The sequence below is a fragment of the Lathamus discolor genome, chromosome 2 (genome assembly GCF_037157495.1).
Source record: "Lathamus discolor isolate bLatDis1 chromosome 2, bLatDis1.hap1, whole genome shotgun sequence".
Classification (NCBI taxonomy): domain Eukaryota; kingdom Metazoa; phylum Chordata; class Aves; order Psittaciformes; family Psittacidae; genus Lathamus; species Lathamus discolor.
Window position 1 is genome coordinate 85,755,121 of NC_088885.1, and position 19,581 is coordinate 85,774,701.

At 38.5% G+C, this 19,581-nt stretch overlaps 1 protein-coding gene across 12 annotated transcripts in view; it reads left to right on the plus strand.

The window, feature by feature from the left end:
• The window catches only part of CTNND2 (catenin delta 2), a 655,387-nt gene that overhangs the window by 575,414 nt on the left and 60,392 nt on the right, over positions 1–19,581 (plus strand). For all 12 annotated transcript variants that reach the window (XR_010610081.1, XM_065667606.1, XM_065667609.1 and 9 more), the window contains one exon: positions 3,203–3,353. Coding sequence is in view for 11 of the 12 variants with exons in the window: in XM_065667606.1 (XP_065523678.1) it covers positions 3,203–3,353 (151 nt within the window). In the remaining variant the exon portion in view is untranslated. The remainder of the gene's footprint in view (positions 1–3,202; positions 3,354–19,581) is intronic.

Genomic DNA, 19,581 nt, shown 5'->3' on the forward strand with positions numbered 1-19,581 from the left:
AGTTAATAGACATTTCTGTCTTTCTGCCTAAGGTGCATGACTTGAAAACCCAGATGAAATGATAGCAAATCACACATTGAGCAGTCTGAACTCTTCCCAAAGTGGATGACATCCTTTGGAAAAAGAGAGTTTGGGGGGAGAGGAATACACTGGGGACAGGAGAGGTTTTGTACATATTTTTCCTGTTTCTTCCATTGTTTTATGTATGTGTGTGCATACGTGCATCTGTAAAACATTATAGATGTAGCCTTCCTCTATGAAAACTTGGGAGCGTATTTTTTCCTATTGTGATCAAATTAATTTGTTCATTACAAATGCTGAAGGCTGCATTTCATTTATTCAGTAAGAAGGTTTATATTTCGTCTTTTTTTTCATATTGAGTTACTGCAGTGTTTCTCCTAGAACGTCTTCTACTCTCCTCAGAGTTTAAAAAAATTCTTCATTTGTTTCTTTTAAACTTTTGTTTTGGAATGGATGATGAAAATATTACAACCCAAGAATTCTGTTGTAAACCTGGGTTTCATAAGACAAGTACTTGTGTTTTCCTGTCATAGCTGCCTAAAAATATCAAAGCAAAGCCATTTACTAGGCTTTAATATGGAGGTTTTTATCATATAGTGAATAACCTATAAGATAATTTTAAATTCCCTCAGATATTGAATAAACACAAATAATATTTTAAAAAAGGAAAAAAAAAAAAAAGACAAAACACCCCAGCTGATTCCCCATTTGATTTCTATTGGAGGCACTTCATCTGTGAGGTACTTTTGCAGTGAACAGCAGCATTGTTCAGTATACTGTCTGCTAGCTTGAACTTTCACCTGAACCAGACAGGCTCACTCCTTTCACAAGATAGTCTCAGTGCTAACCATGAACTCACTCCAGCAGTCACCTTGTAATAACAGCAGACACAGCAGAGGCCTCCCCTGGGAGAGGTGCAGAGAATACAGCAGTGGGAGGTTTTCAGTGCAAAGAGAGCTATTGCCTTGGGTAACTCCAGCTGCAGGCGAGTGTGTGTTTAACTGGCAGGTAAACATATGTTTATTACAGCAGGAAGCTTAGAAATATTACTTAGGTGTTTTCATAGCATCCTTTATGTTTACTATCCCATTAAGATCAAGGTATAAAAAGAAATTTTTCAGCAGATACTTCCTGTTAAACTCACTGATGCTTAAGATGTATTTTAGTTTTTTATCTGATGATCATCTTATACACTGACTTTAGAGAAGACTGGAAGAGAGAGCATAGAGTAAGGTCAGTCAAAAATCCTGTTACCACTTCTCTGACCTAAGAGTTATTTGCTTTGCTGCAGAAAATGATGGCGTATTTACATTGTAGACATAGTACATTACTGTGCTCAGTGATTTCGTGAACCCCATGTCCCATTTACCTGACTTGAAGGCTTATTGTAACTGTTACCACTTTCATCTACAGCAAAGTTCAGGCAGTTGGCTTTTGTTACGCGTATTTACTACAGAGGAGAAATAATAAAATAATATTTTTAAAATTCTGGTTTCTTTTCCTTTTTCCCAATTCCCCCTGAATGATGTCACCAGGAATGAATTTGCACTCCAGATATAGCAACATCACAACCCTTGTCTCTCTCCTCTTACCATAAAATATATTCTGGCTTCTGCTATTCAGGGTACCCATCTATAGTATAAACAGATGCTAGCATTTGAAGTGAGCACTTCATGGTAAGTAGAGACCATATGCAGAGGCTAAGCATGGTCTGCTGGCAGTGAATATGTTTACCTTTCTACAATGCTTTATTTCATGGCATTCATTTTTGGCATTTCCGTTTAGGGATGAACACTATTGTGATGTAACTTCTCTAAGGTCTGATCTAACTGTTCTTTAAGGAAGGTTTGTCAAAAGAGAAGGGTTGTTATGATCCGAAAATTCTCAGGTCTGTTCTGTTTTTGAAACTTTTCAAAGAACTGTCTTCACCTGGTATGATAGCATTGCGTAGCACTGAAAGAAGGGAGAAACTCTGCTTCAATAAATTCTTTTCAGCTGTTAGTACAAGGAGCACAAATGTGAACTTTCTAAAAATTCCACAGAAGAGTTTGGGATGTGGGAAGGAATATATGCCTAGTAGACGGACTGTTTTGAAGTGGGCTGTGCTGAGAAGGCATGCACATCCTGCAGGTGTTCAAATATCTCAACTTTGGCAATACCAGTAGGTTTTAGGATCACAAGGTCACAGTTTTGGTCTTGCTTAGACTTCTTCCAATTTCAAGAGCTCACAGTGGAATGAAAAAGAGGTAGTATAGTTAATCTTTCATCCCTTCAAGTGCTGGGACCCCAGGTTGTGCAGCATTGGCTGGACCTCCTTGTCACAGCACACTGCACAGACCTCATCCATGGAGAGGTTCACTGGCATGATAGTCTTTAGAGCTCTTAGACCATTTTCTTAGAAGCAAACAACTCTGTTCATCATTTTTACTGTCAAGCAAGAAGGATGTTCACATGAGAACATGATACTTTACTTTGACATGCAGACAAGGGCATGCCAGGAGTGTCATGATCAGCTGCCAAGTGGGAGATGCTTACAGGCTTCTCCAGTCCCATCAGCCACTGGGTTTATCCTGCAACCACATGGTACATGCAGCATGGCACAGCGCAAGCCTGTGCCTACCTCAGGTCAGCTCTTAAATGAATCTCTTAACTGCTCAGTGTACAGTAGTCTTCTGGTTGGGATCACAACAGATGCCCAGACTGGACACATGATTGTCCTTATTTTAGCTTTTGAACAAGTTGACAATCACAAGAAAAATTGTAACAACATTTTCATGGTTTCAGAAGAGTTCTTATGGTAGTAAGAAATACTCAGACCTCTTGAGTCAGTTTCGTAATACGTATTTTGTAATATTGATGTTGTTGGTTTATGAATGAACAAGCTGTTGCATAGGAAATACTGATGCAGAGCAAGTCGACTGCAGACTTGGGCTGTAAAAATGTTACCAGGTGTGCTAGGAGTACAGTCAATTCATCATTTAATTTTTCTGCCACCATAAAAAATAAGTGTGTATTTCCAAAGCAGGTGGTTGCCTAGCATCATAAATGCAGTTCTTTCCTCTCTTTTGTGCTGGCATTCACATGCTTCCGTGACCCCTTACTTTGTTACAAACTCAGATGCCTTGCTTTCTGTAGCAGATTCCTCTTTTTCTTGTTCACACTCTCCCATGTGTCTTTTCAGTGGTCAGTGTACATCCGTGCTGCTGTCCGCAAAGAAAAAGGATTGCCAATCCTGGTGGAGCTGCTCCGAATAGACAATGACCGGGTGGTATGCGCAGTTGCTACAGCTTTACGAAACATGGCCTTAGATGTCAGAAATAAGGAGTTAATAGGTATGTTCTTTCCAAACAGTTTATATATTCTGTGGGTTTGGTGGGGTTTATTCTAGTTTACAGCAGAATGAGCTCAATGAAAACAATTATTCTCACATTTCTAGCATGATTTCTTTAATTTTTCTCCAATGCGTCACATTCGGGTTTTATGTGACAGCTTAGTGCTATATGGCAAGGAATTGTTAAATTAATTAAACAACATGCCATGTTTCATGATCTGTCATGCTGTAATCTCCAGAAAAAAAAAGCAGTGCCTTTGTTCTGCTTTGTCACCTCATTCCTAGGCTGGCAGTAGCACTTGCATCCTCCAGATCAAGGATCTAAGCAGAACAGCCACTCCTTATCCTCAGATTATCTATTGCAAGTAATTTGGGGGTCATGAAGTGATAGATCATAAAAATTTTGAAATGGTTCCAGGATTTTACAGGGCATATTACTAGCTCTAGCAGGAGAACTGTGAGATGCTTGATTCACAAGCACATATGCAATTAAAAGCAAGAGGACAATAATTTGTATTATAAATCACTGTTGCCCTGAATGCTGATGGTATGGTAAGCACGCATCTTGGCGTTTGTTGGGGGGAGGGGGTTATTTATTTTGTTTAGGTTTTTGGTGGCGTTTTTTAACTGACATTCATCCAGCACTGTTGACCTTAGAACTTTTATTTTCATGTTCTGTGTTTGAAAAGCAATCACTTCCTTCATTTTGAACTCTTTCACCAGTCATGACAAAATGATTTCTACTTCTTTTGTACATTAAGAGCGTATTTTTTATTCATTTTTGCTAACTTCTTAATTTGTACCATTACAGCATAAGTCTCCTGTGCTTTTAATTACAGAATTACACAAATAGATACTTTGGTCATAATATTTTATTATTTGTATCCATTGCTATCTCAGGGTTAGTGCTTCATTACATCAATTCTCTGCAAGTTGTTAAAGCAATCACTCCTCACATATTGCACAAACTAAAGAGACTTCACTGGCAAAATGTTGTAAAGCAAATAGAAATAGAGGTTGCTGAGTAGTGTAAACCTGCTGTGGTTGTCCAGGGATTGAACTCAATACTGATGCTTTACGTGCAAGACCAGTCTGCTTGTTCAGCTTCTGCTTGTGTTCTAGTTGATAAGTTTGGCATGAAATTAGATTTGTTCTATGTATTGTGTTCAGCTTACAGGAAGCAGGTTGCTGATGTGTGTTCCTAGAGGAGGTTTTCTGTTTATTTTCTGGGACTTTTTAAGTAGAAATTACTCTGAAGCAAGTATATCAGGAAATCTGACCAGGATTAATAACAGACCTTTTCTTTTTCTCTCACGTTCCCACCTCCACATTCAGTCTACAGCATGTCATAATCTCTATTATTTAACATCTCATTCCGTTATTTGTGGGACTTCCTCTACAGGGTTCACAAACTTCATTCATACTGAGTTATCTTATGTAATCTCTTATCCCTACTTACTGACATCACAAAAAATCTTTGCAGCTGAATTTAGAGAGTATAAGCATGGTTTGCAATGCCATGCATTAGACTATGGTAGTATTTTCTGTGCTCTGATTGTTAGGGTTTTTTTAAAGTTTTATTTCCTTCCCAAATCTGCAAATTTCCTGTAGGAAAGTAAAGTTATCTTGTGATATCAAGCTGTCGTAATATAATGTATGGGTATATATTATATAATTATATATGTAATAAATATATATATGGGTAAATTATGGTTAATAAACTTGGACAACCTCAATTTTCTAATATTTTATTAATTCTTGAAGAATATGTGATAGAAGCAAAGATGAATTTTTAAAAGGTGTGAAAAGTCTGTTGAAAATAATTACCTGATAAATGTATTTATGTAGCAAACTTGTAATGGCTGTCCAGTGCTGCTCAGGTTTATTTGTGGTGTGATTCTGGGGAATCATACTTCATAACTGCAAGACAAATTTGCTGCAATTTAAATAAAGTCCAAACATTCCGATATGACAGAGAAGTTATGACTATAATTCCTGAACCATTTCAGCTGTGATCATTGTATGTTCTTTTCTTTGGCTTTCATCACTAAACTTCAAAGGAATAATCATGACAATCATTATTGCTCTTGTTCCTGAATATTTTTTTGGCAAATAGGTCATACTGTATGGCTGATTTTCAGAATGCTAAACACCTAGAGTGGTCGAGAATTTCAGCTCGTGTTGTTGGTGGTCCATTTTTGTGAATATTACAGTTTGACATATGCTATAATGTTAGTAATAAGCTGTTGTTATGGAAAGGAGGACTCAGAAGGGTCCACTTCAGGTTAGTGTCTCAAGCGTCTTTCTGCATCCTCTTTGCAGTTTTTGTTTGTGTATCAAATTCTTGTGTTGACAAACTCTAGTTCACAAACCAGAATTTCCCCCTTAAGGTAACGTTTTTGAAAGGTGAATTTTCCAACTGTATATATAATAGAATTCCATAAGTTAAATTGAGTTGATTGGGGTTTTTTAATGCAGCTATAAACCTTTCATTTCAGTTGTGCTATGCTTCCATTCCGTCTGACAAATTCTTACTGAAATGTGCCAGAGAATGAAGTATTTCTTTCTGCTGCTGCTAAGCAGCCCATAAATCAGAGTTGAGGCATCTGGCAAATATGTCATAAAGCTTGCTAAAATCCAGAGTCGCCTGTAGTGAACTACAAAACAAACAGAAAACCCTTTTTCTAAATGGCCAGAAGTTTCTTTCTGGAGTTCATTGAATTGACCAATCTGTTTTGTTTTTCACACAGATTTATTTCTTTTTTCTCCTCCATCACTTTTGAATTGTACCATGTGTCTCTAGGCCAAGACAGCAGGCATATTCATCTTTCTCCTTCCCAAAATTGAACTGTACTGAGACAAAGACATGGTAAAACTGGCCTGTTTAGTACTGGCACTAGATAATCCAGCACCTGGGTTTACCTCATTGGGTGTACTGCCCAGATGCATTCCTGGTCACAGTCAGATGACACTGGTTTATACCTGCCTTTCAGGACCCTTGTATGCTTGAAATAGTACCCACTCTATGTTTCTTCCAAAGAGTGCACCACATGGGAAAGTTCATTGGCCTTTTGTCTCTCCTGGCAGTGTCACAGCTGAGGGGAATGGTGCTGCCAGTACTAATATTGCCCATTTTGTTGTTTGGTTTCAGCAGTCTAGGCTGCTGCATTCCTGTGTCCTTTTGGTATCCCAGCATCTTCCTGCTTCTTTTTACATGTTCTGTAAGCGTTTTGGAAGGCTTCTCCTTCCTCAAATCAGGTTCTGTCTGTGCTAAGCTTCTCCACAGGGCCATTATCTTCTCCCCCCCAGCCTCACTATATGTCTCTGAGTTGGCCAGAAAATCAGAATTTTTTTTGCTTTTGATCGTTCATTTAGATAGAAGAAAATCACTTTTGTCCCACAGGTCCTCCAAGAGCTTTGTTGATGACTTCTGTGCAGTCAGGTCAAGCCTTCCTTCTTATCTCTCTCAAAAAAAAAAGGGGGGGGGGGGGGAGGAGGGAGAAGTAGCATAACAAAACCACCCTTCTGTGTCCCTCAGCACAATACAGGTGCCTTAATCTGAGGGTATGGCATTTTACTCCCTCCCCAGGAATGTCATTTTTAATCTGCAGACCTGCTGCTTCTGGCAGTGCCCTTTCAGGATGTCAGTCAGGCCAGCACCTCGTGCCAGATCTGTTCCACCATCTTCCATAGTGAGTGCACCTACAGACTTTAAAGGCACATTTTATTGGAGTAAGGTCCAAAAATTGATAACTTAGAATAAGGGTTTTTTTTCTTTAGAGGAAACTTGGGCAGCTGGGCAGGGCAGAAAAGCTTAAAAATAAATTCATCTCCAGTAAGCAGCGTCTCTGCAGGGTGAATTGTTCCCTTGCAGTGTGTTCCAGCAACCCTCAGTTGCTTTCTGATTCAGACACTTTCCACACTGTTCTCTGGGCTTCTAGGAAGCTTTCTGTGGATCATCTGAACACGTACTGTAGACCTGTGTTTCTCTCTTTTCCTCCCTGGAGTATTCCAACCAGCACCAGTGCAGCAGCCTCCCTTCTTGCTATTCCCATTCCCTGCTCTACATGTGAGAAGGCTTTCTAAACCAAGCTTTCCCATTCAATTGTCAGGAACAAGCCAGTTTCATATTTCTTTAATCTGAAACATGGGCAGCAGTTTTCCCCTGCTGTTGTCCATGACCTCTTTAACCAAAAAGGATATGAAATCTACAGTTAATTGAAAACTAGCTGACTTGTTATTTTACCTACACAAGCAGGTACAGACTGTCTCTGTTAGTGAAATTTTTAAAGGATGAATCTCTGTCCCCAAACTTTGCATTTGCATTGTTCTTGTGTATGCACAGTATTTACCGTTGATTTTCAGTGACAATTATTGTGGCATATTAAAGTGCAGAAGGTGGTCTTTCAGAAGGGTTAAGCTGATATTTCAAACTGCCCCAAGTGAGAAGTTAGTCACTGTTCATGTGCAGCAGAATATGTACAATACAGGATTTGCCCTCTTGAGGTACCATTTGGAGATTGTATTAGTATTGCATTTCATACTGTTTAGTGATAGGTCCACAGGGTATGGCCTTTGGAATGAGTGCAGAGCTGGAGGTAAAATGTGTAAAATTTCAGTGCATGGTTTTGAGCTTCACGTCTTTCTATCAGTTTTCTCTTATCCTCACAGTGGTTTCTGATGCTATTCTGGGTCAGTGTTGATTGAGAGAATATTGTGCTAGTAATTCAAGAGCACCATTCTTTTGGCCTTTTGGCCTGTATTTTTGTAGTTAAATGTAAGATGATTTTAGAGACTGGAAATATTTTGGTCACTCATCCTTGAAAATAAAAGGAGGACAATTCCACATAAAGGCTTTTGTTGACTTCTTGTCCTGTGTTGGAAGATACATCCTTATGCATCTCTTCCCTTAAAATGTGTGGAGAACACGTTTCTGTTCAGAGCTCTAGACACTGGGGAATTTCATGGGGTAAATTCAAGTGTACCAATATATAAGGCAACTTTTGGGGGGCTATTGCTGTACAAGCATGATTCAGATGAGTAGCGTTAGTGGTACAATTTCTGCTGCCTTCACAAGATTTTGAATCAAGTCCTGAAACAGGGCCTGTAATAGGGGTCATTTGTTAATAATTGTTCCTCAGTTGCTGTCTACAAGGTGTCAGTACTGAATTATTCTCAATTCGCTACTGATCTGTTGATAATACCAGTTATAAGATATATGCAGAATTCAAGGATAAAGTATCAGTTAGATTGTTAATGTGGTTTGGAACCTCCTTAATCTTGCTAGGTGTTTGAAAGTTCATAATCCAATGTAAGATACCTGTATTAGACTCCCTTCTAGGTGACTGAAAGAGACTTCCAGAAAGTGATCTATTTTATCTAATGAGATGTAATGGGTCTCCCCCCTGTATTACTGTCTCATCATTGCTGAGTGATGAAAAAATTCTAGGGAATGTGTAGGTTGCCACTGAGTGTATGCCTTGCCAGCTCATGAGCAGTGTGGATCTATTTGGGTGCCTGAAACAACTGGTGTTTGTTTCAGAGTTTTATTGCTAAACTTGAGAAAGTTTGACTGAAATATATATAAGGAGTTCAGAACCCTAATGAACTGTTATACTCGCAGAGTAATTCAGGTTGGAAGGAATCTCAGGAGGTCATCTTGCCCAGCCTTCTGCTCAGATCAGGGTCATGTATGTTATTTCAAAGTGTGATATTGATTCACATTTAGAAAGGTTTTCTTTCAGCTGCTAGGCTGAAAACACGTCAGAAACAAGTATTTGCAGTCTCACAGCAGAACGTGACTCTTCTGGTGCAGAAATAACTATGTGTGGTCTCTTACCTTAGAACAAGGCCACGTTTTAAGACCGTAACTTTGTTTCAGTATCAGTAATAAATCCAAGTGAAGACATTGTTCAGCTTTGTAGTTACAAGAACAGCAGCTGTAAGAAATTCTAAGTCCTAGTAATGTACGTTGATAGAGAATACGGGGGTGGGTTGAGAGATGATTAAATCAAGTATGCAGCTTTCGTCCCACTTAAGGGTGTCTACATGCAGTTTTCTCTCCTGAAGTGCGAGCACTTCTGAATTTCTCACCCATATATCTGCAAGGATCTGAAAAAGAGAGCTGAATTTTTTGATTGAATTTTTAATTGACTTATAAAGTATCTTAGTCACTGAAATGTAGAATTGACATAAATTTACAATGCACAAGGTGCCAGAAAGCATTAATCAGGAATCATAGACATTTGTTCATAAGAAGGTGAAGACAGAATGTATGTTCAGTCTGTGTCATTTTTTATTGTGCTTCATTGGTTGTGTTTAATAGTTGAGCTGTGCTAAACCTGTATTGCAGCGAGCAGATACGTGAATAAAAAGAGGCTATCATCAAGAAGTTGATTTAGGAAATGGAATATATGGTCATGCATTAATAGTTGGTGCTCCTTACTCTATATCATAGAATCATAGAATAGTTAGAATTGGAAAGGACCTTAAGATTATCTAGTTCCAACCCCCCTGCCATGGGCAGGGATGCCTCACCCTATACCATGAAGAGAAAGATGTTAGTTAAGGTGGTAAATGCATAATTAGACTTTGATGGTTTGTAACACCTATATGGCAGAATCCAGACTCCCTGGTTTCTAGTGCTGTATACATAAATTAGCTGAGAATTTAAACTGATAAAAGGTTAAATGTTAAATATTTTCTGCATTACAGTGTAAAAGCCTGTGTCAAGGAGATTTTGACTTTTCGTGTGCCTTCAACCACTTATGCATTGCCTTTTGCTCAAATTATCTCAAAACATACTGGTGTCAAGCAGACCGGTTAGTTATGGAGGTTAGGAATGGTTTTCTTCCTCAGTCATTTCTTATTAAATAACATTCTCAAGCTAAGAGATTTAAGGGGAAAACAGGATTGGTAAAACTGAATTCTCTTTTTTAATATCAAAGTCAAGATCAAGTATTTTCAAGATTAGATTAAGTCTTACATCTGAATGTCCCTATTGCCTAACTATGCCTGGATTTGGAGGGATTTTTCTCTACTGTTAACAGTCTAAAGAAATGGTCTTTCAGCTAAGAAGGTAGGCTTCTGCTGTGGACAGTAGAGAGAAAATGAGTGTTCATCTCACTCACTTCTATCACTTAAAGGCTTGGATCTTACAGTGTGTGAGAACCTAGAGAAGTAGCCAGAGACTCTATGGCTAAATTCTGGGTGACCGAAGGTAAGCAAGTAGTAGTATCCCATCAGAATTTGTTCGGATAATGCAGAACAAGTACTGCCCTGCTCCCATTTAATTAGCTTAGTAGATTTTGCAAGGGCAGTTAGTGAAAAAGCACAGCAGTTTTTCAGTCACCCAAAACAGCAGAAGTAACTGTGTACAGGCTCAGCTCAAAGACAGTGAATAACACCACTTTCACAGATCAGTTTTTCACTGTAATGCCAAGTCAAAGAATCACACAGCATTTAATTCCATAAAATAAGACCAAGGTTCCTCACAAATACTAACCACAGCCCAACCCTAGATCAGCTGTTCCTCATAGTAGAATAACCTGTGGGGAAACACCTGGAAAATGCCTGTATTTCTGTTTTAAATGCCAGTTTCAAGAGAATCGTCTTCAGTATTGAACCATGACAGCTTATGTAGATGATAGTGGTAATTTTAAATTATGCCGTATAATGGTTTAAAGTTTATAAACCTTAAAGTCTTTATTATAGGTTTTATAAGTTTGTATTCAAAGTCAGTATTACTTCAAATTCAATTCTGAGTGCAAGTCATAAAAGTTGCAAAATCTTGTGGAGGTGCCCCAGGAAAGCGTAGATTCAGTGTGAGTGCCAAAACCAACACCACCAAAAGAAAACAAGCAGGCAACAGATGTGTCTTTTCACTTCATTGGTGCACATTTCACACGTACAAAGTGCCCCAACCTGCACGGTGCTTTTAATTTGAGATAAACAATTTAAGATAAAAAGCTCGGTTCTGTGCTGCACAAGGTAGAAAGCAATTACACTGTAACTGTATCCACTTTTCTCACTCATAAGATTGACATTTCAAACAATTCAATATTAATTTTCATCTCTGTTTCTCAGTATGTTCATGCTGAGAAGTGCTACTTATCTTTTGAAGATTTGGAGTTCTGAACTAAAAAGTGCATATAATTCAGTCATATATTCCATAAAACATACAAAGGTAGAAATGCAAATGTCTCAAAACAACAAAGTAATTTTAAAAGTACTTTTAAATCCTTGAGGAATTATCCCAAATCTACAAAGTGGTTCTGAAAAAACAAATTTTGTGACAGCCTCATATTAACAAATAAGTGTATCAAAACAGATGTTTCCAGCTTGTTCTGTTACAGGCTTCAATTTATGGAACTGAGCTAATTTTCTCCTATGTAAGATGCAAAGTAACCGTATCTCCTGAAATCTTTATCAACTTAAGTGATCTTCAAATTACAGTAATCACACATATGGAATTTCTTACTAAAAGCACTGTTCTTTGAAGAAGCTAAAACTCTTATGCATGACACAAGAGTAGGACATGGCAGGTGAATTAGTACTTGATAGAGAAAAGCAACATCCTTTTCTTCTTGCACGTGAAGACCCTGAGAATGGCCTGGGGTGCTGTAGTTAAAAAGGATGTTGGAGGTGGAGCAGAGAAATGGAAGAATGTGTGTGATTAAATTTATGCTATCTATAGATTGCTTCTAGCCATCTTAATAGTAATTTTCTCTGTGCATGTGCATCCTTGCACTCTCTAAATTGGTGTAGTTGTTCTTGCAAAATATCATGCAATCTTAGTTCCTGAGTTAGGTGCTTACAGGGTGAAGTGTCACTACAAAATGGCCCTTTACCCACATGTGGCTTTTCAGGCAGACTTCTGTTTCAGTGTCCCCAGATTCATCTGCATGTTTCAGAGTACTGGCTGCTTAAAAAAAAAAAGAGAGTATTAGGGACAAAAGCTAAATACCCTTTGCAAAGGTGACATAGAAAATTCAGGTTTCAGAGATGTAAAAGATTGCTATGCCCCTGCACAGGAGGACTATGCTGCCATGGGTTTGTTGAGCCTTGAGAAGACCTACGGGAGACCTTACAGCCATCTTCCAGTACTTGAAGGGTGGCTACAAAGAAGATGGAGACTCCATTTTTGCAAGGAGTCACATGGAGAAGAGGAGGGGTGATAGGCACAAGTTACTAGGAGATTCCGATTGAACTCAAGAGGAAAACTTTTCACAATGAGAACAATCAGGCATCGGAATAATCTCCCTAGGGAAGTGGTGGATTTCTCAACACTTGTAAGATTTGGCTGGACAGGGTGCTGTGCCATTTAGTCTAAGTCATGCTTTGCCAAGAAAGATTGGATTTGATTATCCCTGAGGTTCCTTCCAACCTGGTATTCTGTGATTCTGTGATGTAGCTAACACAGAATAAAGTACCTGTGGATATGCAACACAGATATTTGTCATCATCCATTAAATAAATATTTGCACCGTAAACTGTCTCATTTTCTCAGGATAAAAATATGACAAAGGTAAAAGATACCATTGTCGGTGTTCAAAGAACGCAAGATTAGGAAACAGTATGGTTGTCTGGATTCTTACAACTGGCATTCTACCTAAATCTCACTGCAGTTAAATTGAATCAGTTTGTCTTTCAATTCCTGGCTATTAGGTGCTTATGCGACATCGCTGGTTGCTAGCAGTTGCCCCAGTATACACAGAAGGTGATTGCATTTCTTTTTTGGGTTATATACATTATGTGCCAAAATGCAGGTGATGCTAGTGTTAGTTTCGTCTTAACAGTTATGAAAGGGAAACTCAGTCTCATACTTGCTGGTTTCGGCATGGCATCCTTAGATGACTCTGATTTCTTACAGAATAGTTGTTCTTCATGAAGTACTTTGGTGTAGGATTTGCTTGCTTGTAAGAACTAAGTCATACACGCTAGTTGTTTCCATCATTTATTATTTGGTTTAATATTACAGGCACTTGTTTAAGATAATATTATTAAAACTTCAAATATCCTTTTGATTACAGAAAGCAGAATAATGGTCTTTTGCTGCAGCCTGTGCAAGTGAATTCTTGCATTTCCTCATGAATGTTGCATGTTTATGTGCGTGTAGTATCTCCAGGAAGGCACTGTCCAGGACTGGCTGGAAGCGCTGTCACTATATGTTAGCTTTCTGGGGTTCTTTTGGATACTAACTGATAAATCAGCTTGTACCCCTATTTAGCAAGCAGTTTTTTAAAAATCTAAATCTGCTGTTTCATGCTTATAACTGCTATGATTGAATAGCAGTAGTTTTATAATATGCAGTTATGAAATATTAAAAGGGTAACAAATTCTCATCATCTGAGATAAGTGAGGAAATAATCAATTTGCCGAGGGGCCTTATTATCATAATTCCATAAGGTAAGACTGTGATTCTGGTACTTAATATCTCAATGGGCTCAATTAAACAAAAATAAAGAAATGTAGTTTTCCTCCCAAGGAAAGACTAGAGAACCCTTAGAATCAGCTTCAAAGACCCATTGATCTCTCCATGGCATCTCTATGAAATTATTTGAAATCTGGTATTGCTGATACAATCTTTAGTATTATTATGTTTTTCATTTTTCTTTTGCTTCCTCTTGTGGCTGCATTATGCAAGAAAGAGATTGTGCAGACTTGAAAAAGATACAATGACTGCCCCCTAGAGTAAGCAATTTTATATGTGTGTAACGTATGATACTTTATAATGATAGATTAGACTTCAGGACTTGATCTAAGCACTTACATGCATTACTGCTTAAACCTATGCTTTTAGTGTGGAAATGTAATGTGTAGTGCAAATGGAAAGATCAGATTAAGACAAAAGAATACAGTACTTTATTAAAGCTTACAATTGAAAGATTTTTTTCAGGGCTTTTTTTTTAAAGAAACTTGATAATTGAATATCTTGGATACAGTCACTCCTATATTCCAAACCAAAGATTTTGAACAAACCGTATCAGAGAACTACCTCCAAAGAGATAATTTTGAGAACTGGGGAGCCCTACCCTACAGAAAGAAATGGAAATCTACCTTGTTGCTGGTGCATTATAAACTGTCGTGGTTTAAACCCAACCACAAACCTCGTTCGCTCACTTCCCCCCCTTCTTGCCCTCCCCCTCCTCCTGGAGGGACGGAGAGGAGAATCGAAAAGAATGTAACTCCCACGGGTTGAGATAAGAACAGTTTAGTAACTAAGGTATAACACAAATTACTGCTGCTACCACCAATAATTATAATGGTAAAGGAAATAACAAGAGGAAAGAATACAACACCTCAGCACCAGCCGACCAATAATTCGCCCCACTCCCCCCAGCCGAGCACCGACCGATACCTCGTCCAGCCCTCAGTCCCAGCCCTTCCGGGTAACCCCCCGTTACATCCTGGGCATGACGTGCTGTGGTATGGAATACCTCTGGTCAGTTTGGTCAGTTTGGGTCAGGTGTCCTGTCTCTGCTTCCTCCCGGCCTCCCCTCCTCCCTGGCAGAGCATGAGGCTCAGAAAGTCCTTGGCCAGACCAAACATTTGAGCAGCAACTGAAAACATGGGTGTTATCAGCACTGTTCCCAGGACAAAAATATGAAAACATAGCACTGCACTAGCTACTAAGAAGGAGAAAATGACTGCTGCTGCTGAACCCAGGACATAAACCCTGATGAATGTGCAAGGAAGGAATCACCAATAAAATTCAGAAGTTACTTTGTGGGCAGTCTTAACTGTTAAGTAATTGCTAACAGCCTGGGATGCATTACTATGAAATTCATGTGGGTACTAAATGATCCTGTGCCAGTTTACCTCCTTCTGGTTCATGGTAAGCCTAAAAAGTTAACTGAGTAACTTCAGGAAATGCATTTAAAAAATAAGCCCACTTTCTCAGTTTGTAGAGAAGGCTTCAGTCTGCCAGTGCAACACAAGACAGAATTTGGTCTTACTGAATCCACTAGGCTTGGAAGTGATCTCTAGAGGTCAGCTAGTCCAACTTTCTGCTAACCAGATGTCACATAAGAGCAAGTTGCTCAGGATCTTGTCCAGTTAATGAAGGGATGGAGATCCCTGAACTTGCCTGGGCAATCTTTTGCATTGTTTAGCCACCCTCATACTAAAAATTCCCTTCCATTTATCAGTTTGAATTTCCTGTGATCCAACTTACATCTTGTGCTTCTTTTTGTTAGACTGTGTAACTATAAGATGAGCCTAACTCCATCTTCTCTACACCATCCCATTAAGTAGTTGTAGACAGCAGACTTAACCTTCTCTTAAGGCCTCGAAAATGCCGTCCTTTTGTGCCGTTTGTTCCAGCCTCTGACAGCCTTTGTTCCAGTATTGCAATGTCTTTCTTGTTCTGGGGAGACCCAAACTGGATGTGTTACTCAAGATGCAGTCTAGAGGCAGAATGAATGTGAATCTAGAGGAGGAATTATTTCTGGGATTGGTTGGCCTGTTTAATGCAGCCCAGGATGTGGTTGGTGGCCTTTGTTGCAAGGGCACACTGTGGGCTTAGGCTCAACTTGTCCACCAGAACCATAGGTTTTGAAGGTTTTTTGAAAACCTGTTTACTACTGGTGAACGCTGGCCTTGTGCTGATGCAGGGGGTTATTTCATCTTGAGTGTGGGACTTTACATTTGCCTTTGTTGAATTTCAAGGTTCCTGTCCAACTGTACATCTGAATAGCAGTACTGCCTTCTAGTATATTTACTCCTCCAAGCATCACAGTGTCCATAGTCTTTCTGAGAATACTTTCTATATCCTATCATTCAGGTTGTTAATGAAGATGTAAAACAGTATTGCCCCCTGTGGGACACCACTAGTAACCATCTGCCAGTTGGATTTTGTACTGGCGATCACCATTTTTTGAGCCCCGGAGTCCAGCCAGTTTTCCACCTACAATATCATCCGCTTACGTGGTGAAAATCTCAGTGAGGATGCTATAGTGAATAAGAAGTGCGTAAGCTGACATATTTGTTATTTCATGCCATGCAGAGTAAACTCTGTAATTCCTAGATGAGAAGTGGATAAGCACAATTTAAATGTGTTTAATCTCAGTAACATCATTGCATATACTGAAGTTACTTCAGGACAAGTTTCACCAAATTTTAAAATACAGTTTCAGTGTGACAGTGCATAAGGACCAGGGTCAAACCATCTTACTGTGAAATTGAGGTCATAATAGGATATTTGCTGCTAAATTCACGTAGACACAGAACTTTGCTTTATTTGCCAGAGCTGAAATTATAATAATAACAGAAAACTTTGTGGTTTTAGTAAGGCACTGTAGTTGTATATTTTAAAAGAGAAGTACTGTGGAACCTTTTTAACTGTCTTTGGAATTGGTTACTTTAAAATCAGTGGAAATAAATGTAGTTTCCCTAGTTTTCAGTAACAATGGCTATTATTAATCTCAGTAATCGTGTAAACCAATAGATTCTGACTGATTTGATATGTAATTATATAGCAATAACATAAGTTTTTAATTATTGCAGATAAATAAAAAAAATGGTTATTGTAAGAAATATAATCACAAACACTTTAATGTCCAAAGGCATTTTCATTCTCTCATTTATTGTAACTTTCTTCAGCTTCACCTCTGTGTATCAGCAGCAGGATTATCCCCATATTAAAATGACATAGTGTCTTTAATCCTTATATATGTGAATATATATACACATAAATTACACGTGTGTATGTTTGTATGTATGTATGTATATAGATAATAATTTGGCCTTTTACCTACACCAAAGAGGAAGAGAGGCTGTGTTGGGGAGTACACATCGTACAGAAAGGTACTCCATTCATTTAAAAACATATAGCATACAATTGCAACAACCAGAGTACAGTCTTGTAACTTAATCTTACTCTTTTGAAAGCTAAAATGATTTTTTTAGCAGATTCCTGAGAAGCAGGATTATACTCAGAGTAGCAAAGCAACATTGTTAAGATAGAATGAGTAGGCTGCAAAGGTGCTAATCATCATAACAATGTCAAACAATGGTGAGGTCTACTTTATATCAGTTAGTGAAAATACAGCCGGTTTGTACCATGCTAATAACGTGTGGGTAGAATTTTTAGATGCTGGATGGTGCATTAAGAACTGAATTTCTATTTTCAGTCAAGATGTAGGTTATAAGCAGACTGTTTTAAAGGGACTAATAGTTTATTCTGAAAAATAGAGTGGAATGCCAGTTAAGTCACTTCACTCCTTTGAAAATGTTGCACTTTCTCCAGTAAATGTATATATAGAAATAAATTTGTGTTAAACATATTACATTAAACAGTTCCTTTTTTCAATAGTGGAATTTCTGTTTTCACTCCAGAATTAGAGGCTCTCAGTTGATTGAGTTAACATGTTTAGGAAATTACAGTTTCCTCACCTAAGACATGGTAACTCACCCTGAGGCAGTCAGTGGCAGAAGATATCCTTGCTGCTAGGCTCCCTCGGGTCTTTCATTAGCACATCACACCTACAGTCAAACCACTTGTGTGTGTCAGCACTGCCTGAATTATCAGTCAAAATGAGCTGGGTAAGCGAAGAATTACTCTTTCCTTTCACAGACAAACTTTTGTTAAACAGAAAAAGCTCCCAGCCAGTCATGTGAGCAGCCAACTGCAGGGGTGAAAAACTCTCACTTGGCCCAGAAGGGCTTGTGAGGCTCAGAATGTGGTCATTATCAGATAAATTTTCACACTTGCATACTAAATGTCTGCCTGCTCCCTGAAAGTTGTTTCATTTTGTTAGAATCAAGCCACAAAAAAAAAAAAAAAAAAAAAAAAAGGAAAAGTAATTCCTGCGTGTCTTTACTAGAAAATTAGAATAACAAAACAGATAAGCTGCCTTCCTCTGCCAGACAAAAGCAAGGTCCTTTGAAATGTAATGATATCAGATAGGCTGGCAAGCTGGCATGTATAATTTCCCTGTATAGGTATTAAATCTTAGCAGTTAAAGGTGTTATCCTCAGTTGTACAATACTGTATTGCAATGTCTAAATCAAGCCCCAAAGAAAAGGCCATGTCTCCTTCTCTCTTTTGAGCCATTAACAATCTGAGATACCAAGTACAGCACAAGCAGAGCCTTTGAGACAGGGGGTTCTGAGAAAGGATTTTTGTGCATTATCCACTCTCGCTAAATCTATTCTTCTGCCTTGGGATTGAATATGTATATGCCTCATACTCAAGAGCTCTGCCTTTTCCTAGGGAGACTAAATTCGTTTCATTCACTCACAGCCCTGTTTAAGCATCTCATTCACTGGGATGTTTCTGATAAGCTATTCTCAGCTTACAGAAATATCAAAGCCAAGGCAAAGTTATTAAAAAGAGAAAGAAAAAAAGAGCTGCACCTTTACTTTGAGCTTCAAACAAGACAAAAATTGATTAAGAGTCAGAGATTAGCTTAGTTGTAACCATTTCTGCATTCTTAGGGAAATCAAATGTTGTCTCTTCCATTGCCATTTTTATTCTAAAATCTATTTAAAATTTAAGAGGTCAGTAGCTATCAGCCTGGCAATATTAATAAGATGCTGCAATTAGGAGACCTGTGGCTAGAGATTTGTTGTAGAGTTGCCACCAAAGTAAACGAAGTAAGAGAATTAAATGGTTTAGAAAGCAAATACAACAAAATCCCATCAGGAAGTTGGAAGTTAATTTGTTCTCTAAATGATTTTTGTTTTTCAGTGATTCCCAAGGAGGAAAACCGTTAAGTCTGAACTGGTTTCTTTAGTTGGTCATTGGCCTGTCTTGTCTTGGTTTCCATAACTATGAATGAGTGATCATGTGTCTTTGTTATTGTCAGGGACAGTTAATGTGCAGAAAATGCCTAGACATCGTTAGCTAAAAGTCATTATAAAAGGAGCGTCATTATTACAAAATTGATGGGAGTACTTTCAGAAGCAGTGATACTCATTTGAAAACTAGAATGATATGAACTTTATTACCAGTCCTGGGGCACAGCCTAGATTAAATTGCAGCAGGAACCCAGGAGAAAGCATCCAAGGTGTTCACACAATAATCTTGCTGGAAGGAGCAGCACTCTTGAATATTGGCCTTTCAGTGTGTGCATAACTTGCAGGATAGGTGAGTCAGAGCACAGAGCAGGCACTTGATCAGTCTGGCCTTGGCAAAAGCCAGGATTGCCAAGTCACCTGAAGGCTGTGAACAAAGATAAAAGATATCATAGAATGGTTTGGGTTGAAAATTCATTAAGATCATCTAT